Source organism: Gorilla gorilla, chromosome 20 (genome assembly GCF_029281585.2).
Source record: "Gorilla gorilla gorilla isolate KB3781 chromosome 20, NHGRI_mGorGor1-v2.1_pri, whole genome shotgun sequence".
In the NCBI taxonomy this organism is placed as follows: domain Eukaryota; kingdom Metazoa; phylum Chordata; class Mammalia; order Primates; family Hominidae; genus Gorilla; species Gorilla gorilla.
Window position 1 is genome coordinate 57,550,563 of NC_073244.2, and position 9,375 is coordinate 57,559,937.

The 9,375-nt window shown below is 47.6% G+C and overlaps 2 protein-coding genes across 5 annotated transcripts in view; one reads left to right on the forward strand and one right to left on the reverse strand.

The window, feature by feature from the left end:
• The window catches only part of CCDC61 (coiled-coil domain containing 61), a 45,220-nt gene extending 40,160 nt beyond the window's left edge, over window positions 1-5,060 (forward strand). The window contains exon 16 of the mRNA XM_063701466.1: window positions 4,883-5,060. The gene's annotated coding sequence lies outside the window, so the exon portion shown is untranslated. The remainder of the gene's footprint in view (window positions 1-4,882) is intronic.
• On the reverse strand, window positions 18-4,878 carry IGFL4 (IGF like family member 4). 4 transcript variants are annotated; one of them, XM_055369788.2, is made up of 5 exons: window positions 3,785-4,876; window positions 3,368-3,415; window positions 3,007-3,290; window positions 2,693-2,786; window positions 2,011-2,265 (listed from the first exon to the last, which is right to left on the reverse strand). In XM_055369788.2, the coding sequence occupies exons 1-4, from the start codon at window positions 3,801-3,803 to the stop codon at window positions 2,742-2,744; spliced, it is 396 nt and encodes a 131-aa protein (XP_055225763.1). In that variant the 5' UTR covers window positions 3,804-4,876; the 3' UTR covers window positions 2,011-2,265; window positions 2,693-2,741. The 4 variants fall into 4 exon arrangements, with proteins under 4 accessions (XP_055225762.1, XP_055225763.1, XP_055225761.1 ...); XM_055369787.2 differs by lacking the exons at window positions 2,011-2,265; window positions 2,693-2,786 and adding an exon at window positions 18-405; XM_055369786.1 differs by lacking the exons at window positions 2,011-2,265; window positions 2,693-2,786 and adding an exon at window positions 2,423-2,631 and having other exon boundaries at window positions 3,785-4,878.
• Window positions 5,061-9,375: the final 4,315 nt, after the last annotated feature.

Here is a 9,375-nt window from a genome sequence, read left to right on the forward strand (position 1 = left end):
GGGCTGTCTGGTGTGACCGCTGCCATCACGCTGGCCACTGCAGGGAGGGTGCAGGAAGGAGGTGGACAGCACCTCCACAGCTGCAGTCTTGGGGGCTGGCACCATGGGATTGGGCTGGGTCGCCTGTAGCGGGGGAGCAGCGCAGTGGGAGAGCAGTGCCTTCAGGCACATCACAAAGCATTTTCACAGATAGCTTGTTTCTAGTTTTTATGGTGGGATAAAGGGGCCTGATGCAGATCTGGGGCCATGATTTGGGGGCCCGAGCTGGGAAGTGGGAGTGGTGCTCTCTTCAGGGTCCCAGCCACTGGCGAAGCCACTGTGCCGACCTTGCTGAGGGTGCTAGGTTCCTGGGGCTCAGGAGGAGGATCTGCACTGCGCCGCTGGGGTCTCCTCCCTGGTGTCCACCTGGGCATTGGAGTGATTGCCAAACCTGTCACTCCAAATGGCCTGGCCCAGGGCCCGTGATCCACTCTGTCCTAGGCCATCCCTGAGTGCCGGGGTAATGAGGCAGCTTGTGGCAATGTCGCCCCTACCCCAGATGCCAGCCCAGGCCCAGCGAGGATCAGGAGTCCCCTCCCGAGGCTGTGAGGGGGCACAGCCAGGGCTACATGCTCCACAGGGCAGCCAGGAGCCCTGCCCAAGTTGTGGCTGCAGATCTGAGCCTCTCTGTGCTCTTGGGGGGCCAGGAGCAGGCAGGAGCCCTGCCTTCCCGGGTGCCGCTGCACCTGCCCAAAGCGTGGCTGCAGACCCAGGCCTCCTGCTCCATGGAGCAGGCAGGAGCCTCCTCCTGCCCCTGCAACTGCAGCTGCCCAAATCAGCAACTGCAGCCTCAGGCATTCCTGCACTCTTGGGAGCCTGAGAAGTGCCCCCCTGCCTTTGCAGGCTTGGAAGTGCCTGCTTCCGCTGCCTGGCTTCTCCCTGTTGTTGTCGCCTACCATAATCTTGGAGCAAAGGTAGGGCTGAGCCCAGCAGGCCATGAACAGCAGCAGGAGGCAAACAGATTCCTGGGTGGAAAGGGCCACGTCCCTGGTAGGGCCTCACCTTCAGGCCTGGGAGGGCCTCATGGCTGGGGGCTGGGCTGCTAGACTCACAGGCCAGGAGCGGGGACTTGTGGTTCCTTTTCTGGGTGCCCGTGGTCACCCATGGACCAATTGGTATGCACTTCCTCCCTTCTGAGGTCCATAAAAATGATGGGCTCAGCCAGAGGAGGGCAGAGGATGGAGAGATGACTGAATGACCAGCTGAGAAGAGGAGCCACCCTCTCTGCTGAGAGCTGGGAAGATGACAGGATGAACAGCTGCAGATAGGAGCTCTCCTCTCCAGGGCCTCCTCTCTGCTGAGGGCTGAACACTTGACAGGATGACCTGCCTACAGAGAGGAGCTACCCACTGTGGGTCTCTTCTGAGCTATTCTATCACTTAACAAAGCTCCTCTTTGTCTTGCTCACCCTCCGTTTGTCTGTGTACCTTTCTTCCTGGATGCAGGATAAGAACTCAGGCAAAAGTGCCAGCAGCCACAGAGGTTTCCAGCCAGAAAGAGCAACACCCCAAAGATTCCATAACAATACCAGAAGGAAAAAAAAAAAAAAGAAATGAATGGAAGAAATGTTTGAAACAATAATGACTGAGAATTTCCCCAAATTAATGTCAGACACCAAACCACAAATCCAGGAAGCTCAGAGAACACCAAGCAAGATAAATGCCAACAAAGCAAGACCTCATCTCCTGAAAGGTGCTCACTTTCTGGGAGACACAGATCCCCTCCTGGAAGAGGCCCATGACCACACGGCAGGAGTTCCTTTCCGAGACTGCCAAGCACCTGTAGCAGTGCAGACCCTGAGCTCTCTTCATGCACAGCAGGGCCACCAGCAGGACCAGGGCAAAGGTCTCCATGGCATAGGAACTGCTCATTCTTCCTCTCTTGCCAGTCATTTAGTTTCAATAAACTAAAATTTGTTCTTAGTTTTGTAGCTTAAAAAAAACTACAAATAAGCCAGTGCAATTTCCACAAACATGTTGTCTTGTACATTTTCTGATGCTATAACAGAAGTGGATTGGATAATTTAAAAAGAACAGAGATTTATTTCTTATGGTTCTGGAGGCTGGGAAGTCCAAGGTCCAGGGGTCCACATCTGGCAAGGGCCTTCTTGCTGTGTCACCCCATGGCAGAATGCAGAAAGACAAGAGAGCCCATGCACACGAGAGGGGAAAGGGGTCTGAACTCATCCTTTATAAGGATGTCACTCTGGTGATAAGGAACCCACTCCTGCAATAACAACATTAATCCATGTATGAGGGCAGAGGCCTCATGACATAATCACTTTTTAAGGGTCTCACCTCCCAACACTGTTGGATTGGAAATTAAGTTTCTACTACATGAACTTTTGGGGATACATTCAAACCATAGCACATGTGTTTTCTGCTTTCAGTTTAAGGGAAGTTTAATAAGTAATATTTATAGTTAAAAACATCAAACACAGTGAAACCCCGTTTGTACTAAAAATACAAAAATTAGCCAGGTATGGTGATGCATGCCTGTAATCCCAGCTACTCAGGAGGCTGAGGCAGGAGAATTGCTTGAACCTGGAGGCAGAGGTTGCAGTGAGGTGAGATCACGCCACTGCACTCCAGCCTGGGGGACAGAGTGAAACTCTGTCACAACGACAACAACAAAATCAATGCAGTATAATTACCAAGTATTAGATTCTAGAGTGTTCTGTGACTCTGCTACCCCAGAACAGTCTAGATGAGGTCAGATCTTGACAGAGGGCTTTTTGGGTGGTATTCCTGCAGAAGGAGAGAAGCGGGAGAGGGGAATAAGAGGGAGGGTGCTAGCAGCAGCGGCGGGGAAGGAACAGAGACATGGAGAAAGACAGAGTTGCATGGTTACTGAGAGATGGGAAGGTATGGAACCCAGCAGAGACTGCACATCTGGGTGGGACATGGACAACCAAACTCCATTCCCTACTCTCCCCTCCCACAGCCTGGACTGGAATCAGATCCTTACCTGGGCACAGATCCTGGTGATAGGGGAGGACTTGCAATCTGGCTTCATGCCTGGGACCTTGAACCTCACAACTGTCTGGTTCTGAGAGCCCAAAGACTCCAGGCAGCAGTGCTGGAAGCAGGGCCAGAAGGTGCAGCTGGAGCCGCAGAGCCGGGTCTGGTTCAAGTCTAGGATGACACCGTCATCACAGCACTGCTCCAAGGGGTTGTAGGTCCACTCCCCGCACCTGGGCGCTGGCTGGCATAGCCACAGTCTAGGATCTGGAAGAGTCGGGGCTGGATGGGCTGCAAGGACCAGCCTAGGACCACCTCCCCACCAACCTTAATGCTGTTCTCTCCTCCCTCACTGCATCTGTTCTCACCTGTGACTCCTTCTGAGTTTGAACCCAGTTCAAAAATGAAGATGGCAGCTGAGAAGCAGAAGGAGAGCAAGAATGATTCTGAGGTCACTGGGTCTTGACCACGGGGCACAGGATGATGTCTCTGAGCTTCTCTGGTTGCTGTTAACAGCTCAGAGTGGATTTTGGGACTGGCTGTGGGTGCAGGTCCTGGGGACTGGGCTTGGCAGGTGAGGAAAGGCAGGGAGGGCTCTGGGAAAAGTTAAGCTTCTGGAATTTGCAGTTCAGGAGACAGATTACAATGCAGTCACCATAGCAGTGATTATGAGGTGGGACACCAATAATTAAATAGGGAAGAGAGAATTAACTTTGAAGTTCAGAAATAATTAGGGATGTGATATCATTAGGGATTAGCTTAGCCCAGGGCTGGGGTCTCCTTACCAAAAATTCTGGGCACCATGGTTGAGGCTTCAGAGCAGCGGACGAGAGAGCAGCAGTGGAAATGGGTCAGTGACTTTACATAGGGGCTTATATAGGATATGAACTTACCGACATTTAGGGAGGTGTGCAGAAGGAGTGGTTTCTTGGGAAGAGTCAGGCAAAAAGAGCTGCAGGGAACATAAGTAATTCATCAAAAGCTTAATGAGATGCTTCTGGACCTGTTCCAAGTGGTTGCTGCCTCCTCAGACCCTTCAGATCCTCAGGGTAAAGGCTACCCAGGAAGCTATCTAAGCTTTGACTCTGCTGAGTGTCTTTCTTTGAACACCGCCCAAGGGAAAACCACTTGGAAGATATTCCTTAACTCTTGCTTATCTAAGATCAAATTACTCACCAAACACCGGCTGTCTCTAGGCTCCCCATATTCCTCCACCCTGAAGTTTCAAGGAGTCCCTCTACTCCCCGTCTCAGTTCACCTGCAGACCTGCACTGTCTATAATTTTTCAGAGTCACGTAGGAGAATTTGTGAAGTTGCAGCATAATCTAGAAGAACAGCAGGGGCTGCAAAACTGTGCCAGGGAGAACAACAACAACAAAAATAGGCGGTGGTAGGATGGATCTCTGGGATTCATAGAACAGATAGGAAAGCAGCACCTTTTTTTTTTTTTTTTTTTGGTTTGTGGAGTGCCTTGTCCAAGAAAATGCTCTTGTGTGTCTCACTGTGTGATGGGATTACATGTGGGGTATTATTAGAGCATGCCCCTCCATTTTCTACTGGTTTCTTCCCTGTGTCACAGTGAGAAGGGTGGGAGGGTGAAAGAAGGATAAGGCACAGGTATTAGAGCTTTGTAAAAGTGCATTGTTAGTAGAGAGTCTCTAGAATCTCTTCCTCCTCCCTCCTCTCTCTCTCTCTCTTTTTTTTTTTTTTTTTTGAGACACCGTATCTCTCTGTCTCCCAGGCTGGAGGGCAATGGTGCTATCTTGGCTCACTGTAACCTTTGCCCCCCAAGTTGAAGCCATCCTCCCACCTCAGCCTCTTGAGTAGCTGGGACTACAGGCAGGCACCTCCTGGCCTGGCTAATTTTTTTGTATTTTTCATAGAGTTAGGGTCCTACAATGTTCTGGTCTTGGAATCCTGAGCTCAAGAAATCCACCTGCCCCAGCCTCCCAAAGTGCTGGGATTACAAGTGTGAACCATCGTGCCTGGCCTCTCCGTTCTTGACTGGATGTCCAATTCTTCAGTATTGATTTCATGCAATAAACTAGCTCTCCTCGCCTATTTCTGCAGTTGCGTATTTGCATAGATATGTCTGTTTGTCTACTTATCAATATGCCTTCTCCTTTCCCACACATCCAAACAGAAATCCCACCTGTAAAGACACATTCTCCCACCTACACAGAACAGCTGCTGAGGAAACAGACCTATAAGAACTACATTCCTGTTTATCAAGTTAAGTAGTGTGAATACCGCATTATAACTCCGAGCCAGCAACCAAGAAATTTATGACCACTTGAAAGGGAAAGCTGCAATGAAGAGTACAAGTGACTAAGGAGGGAAATCCCAAAGCTGATTACTAGAATTGATCTCTGTATAATTGGACTATCTATGTAGAAAATCCCACAGAACCCACTGTCAAGCAAGAGGTGAGTCTGATAGATTCTGCTAGTGACAAAAACAAGCTCTTTTTAGATTCAGACATTTTATTACTTACACAGACAGGGAAAGAAAGAGCCACAGGTGCCAGCACCATGTCCCTTATACAGGGTGACACTGAAACAAAAGGGCCAGATGACTGAACAAGAATAATAGGATGCCTGTTGCTGAGTAGAGAATCCAGCTTGCGGCTCCATGATATAGGGAGGTAGAAAGCCTCATCCCTCCCTAGAAGCCAGAGGCAGTGAGAAGCTGTGTCATGGCGGCCTGCCTTATCCATAGGGAAGTGAGTGACAAGTGATGCTGTAGCAGCTTCCCACAAGCCTCCCATGACCTCACGTTCTGGGAAGACCAGAGAGTGTTCTGCCATGACATACATCAGCTACAGTTAATTTCACCAACGTGGCCCACGTGGAGATGTTTGAGGTCACCGGGGCAGTAGGGCAGAGCCATTACTGTAAACCTACCCCAAAAGCTCCTGGAACTAATAAGTAAATTTAGATGGTTGTAGAATACAAAGTCAACACACAAAAATCAATTGTATTTCTCGCTCCTGGAATAAGTGGAAACAAAAATTTAGAGGGGAACAATGCCATTTATAATGCCCCCCTACTCAAATTGAATACTTAGGTATACTGTAAATCCAGGAGAACATGTAGAGGATATATATGCTTAAAACTATAAACTAGTGATTAAAGTAATCAAGGAAAACCTAAGTACAGAGTGGTATATCATGTCATAGTTTAGAATATGGGGCTTTTTAGCTAAGATGTCAATTCTCTCCACATTGTCTACAGATATAACACAATTCCAATGAAAACCCAAGCAGGATTTGTCTCAGATAGAAGCAAAATCATTCTAGAATTTATCTGGAAAGGCAGTGGAAACAAGAATGGCCCAAACAATTTTGGTTGATGAAAAATGTTACAGGACTCACACTACCCAATTTCACAATTACTCAAGCTACACTAATGAAGACAGTATACTATTGGCAAGTGGAGAGACACATAGATCAACGGAGCAGAACAGATTTCAGAAATAAACCCAAACAAATATGGCAAATTGACTTTTGACAAAGATGCAAAAGCAATTCAATGTGGGAAAAGATAGTCATTTCAACAAATGGTGTGGGACAATGGGTATGCATATGAAAAAAAAAATCTTCTACCAAAGCTTACACTTCCTACAAAATTTAACTCCAAAATGATCTAGATATAAAAAGTTAAACTATACATTTTCTAGAAGAAAACATAAAAAAAATCCTTATGACTTAGGGAAAAGATACAAAAAGCATTGTCCATTTAAAAAATGGATAGATCAGGAAGGGGGCAAGATGGCTGACTAGAAGCAGCTGTGGTCCACCGCACTCACAGAGAGGAATGAAAGGAGTGAGTGAATTCAGCATCTTCAACTGAAATATACAGGTTGTCACTCTCAACTCATGGAGAATGAAGAAATGCAGGGTAGAGTGATGGTCTACCCAGGAGCACTGTGGAGGTATGGGGACCCCTGCCCCCAGCCAAGTAAAGCAGTGAGTGATTGTGCAACCCTGCCTGGGAAACCATGCTTCTCCCATGGATATTTGCAACCTTAGGATCAAGAGATCCCCACATAAGCCCATGCCCAGGGATTTGGGTCCAATACACAGAGCTGTGTGGAGTCTTGGCAGAGCGGCCACAGGGGCACTCACAGAGACCCAGGAGTTTTACATACTCTGGCCCTGGGATCTGCAGCAAGGGAGGACATCCCTCCATACATATTTCTATGAAGGGGGCTGAATCCAGAGAACCAAGCAGTGTCATTCTGTGGACCCCACTTCCACAGCACCTCACAAGTTAAGACCCAGTGGCTTGGAATTCCAGCCAGCCAACAGCAACAGGCCGGAGTCTGCCTGGGTCAGGACCAAGTTCCTGGGGTGGGGGTGTTGTGGGGGCAGTCACCATCTCTGTGGTTCAGTAGACTCAGCCATTCTAGCCTGCCGGCTTTGGAGAATACAAATGGTCCAGATGAGGAAGGGTTCCCCACAACACAGCACATCTGCCTTGCAAGATTGTAGCTAGACTGCTTCTTTAAGTGGTTCCCTGATCCCATTCCTCCTGACTGGGTGAGACCTCAAAACAAGGGTCTCCAGCCACCTCCTACAGGGATGTTTGGGTCAACAACTGGTCAGAGGAAGGAGCAGGCTGCCATCTTTGCTGTTTTGCAGCCTTCACTGGTGACACCTTCAGGTACGGGAAAAACGGAGGCAACTAGGGTCTTGAACAAACCCCCAGCACACCACAGCAGCCCTGCGGAATAGTGGCCTGACTGTTAAAAGAAAAGCAAACAGCAAACACCAACAACATCAGCAAAAAAGACCCCACAGAAACCTCATTCGAAGGTCAGCAACTTCAAAAATCAAAGGTAAACTCACACAGATGAGAAAGAATGCAAAAATGCTGAAAACTCAAAAAGCCAGAGTGCTTCTTCTCCTCCAAATGACCACAGTACCTCTCCAGCAAGGGCACAGAACTGGGCTGAGACCGAGATGGCTGAATTAACAGAAGTAGTTTTAAGAAGGTGGGTAATAGGCCAGGCGCAGTGGCTCACACCTTTAATCCCAGCACTTTGGGAGGCTGAGGCAGGTGGATCACGAGGTCAGGAGTTAGAGACCAGCCTGACCAACATGGTGGAAACCCCCTCTCTACTAAAAATACAAAAGTTAGCTGGGCATGGTGGCACATGCCTATAATCCCAGATACTGAGGAGGCTGAGGCAGGAGAATCGCTTGAACCCGGGAGGCAGAGGTTACAGTGAGCTGAGATCGCGCCACTGCACTCCAGCCTGGGTGACAAGAGTGAAACTCTGTCTCAAAAAAAAAAAAAAAAAAAAGATGGGTAATAATGAACTTCACTGAGCTAAAGGAGGATGTTGTATCCCATTGCAAATAAGCTAAGAATCATGATAAATTATACAGGAGCTGACAGAATAGCCAGTTCAGAGAGGAACATAACTGACCCAGTGGAACTGGAAAACACAAGAACTTCACAATGCAATCATAAGTATCAGTTACAGAACAGTTCAAGCAGAGGAAAGAATTTCACAGCTTAAAGACCGTCCTTCTGAAATTATACAGGCAGACAAGAATAGAGAAAAAAGAACAAAAAGAACTGAACAAAACCTCTGAGAAATATGTGATTATGTAAAGAGACAGAATCTATGACTGATTGGGGTACCTGAAAGAGACAGGGAAATTGGAACCAAGTTGGAAAACATACTACAGGATATCATCCAGGAGAATTTCCCCAAACTTGCAAGACAGGCCAACATTCAAATTCAGTAAATACAGAGAACCCCAGTGAGATACTCCATAAGAAGATTTACCCCAAGACATATAATCAACAGATTCTTCATTGTCGAAATGAAAGAAAAAATGTTACGGGCAGCCAGAGAGAAAGGCCAGGTAACCTACAAAGAAAAGCCCATCAGACTACCAGCAGACCTCTCAGTGGAAATCCCACAAGCCAGAAGAGATTGGGGGCCAATATTCAACATTCTTAAAAGAATTTCCAACCCAGGATTTCATATCCAGCCAAACTAAGCTTCATAAGTGGAGAAATAAGGTCCTTTTCAGACAAGCAAATGCTGTGGGAATTCGTCACCACCAAGCCTGCCTTGCAAGAGCTCCTGAAGGAAGCAATAAATATGGAAAGGGAAAACCTTTACCAGCCACTACAAAAACACACTGAAATACACAGACAAGTAACACTATGAAGCAACCAACAAAACAAGTCTGTAAAATAACCAGCTAGCATCATGATGACAGGAACAAATTCACACATAACAATACTAACCTTAAATGTAAGTGGGCTAAATTCCTGAATTAAAAGACACAGAATGGCAAATTGGATAAAGAGCCAAGACCCATTGATATACTGTCTTCGAGAGACCCATCTCACAT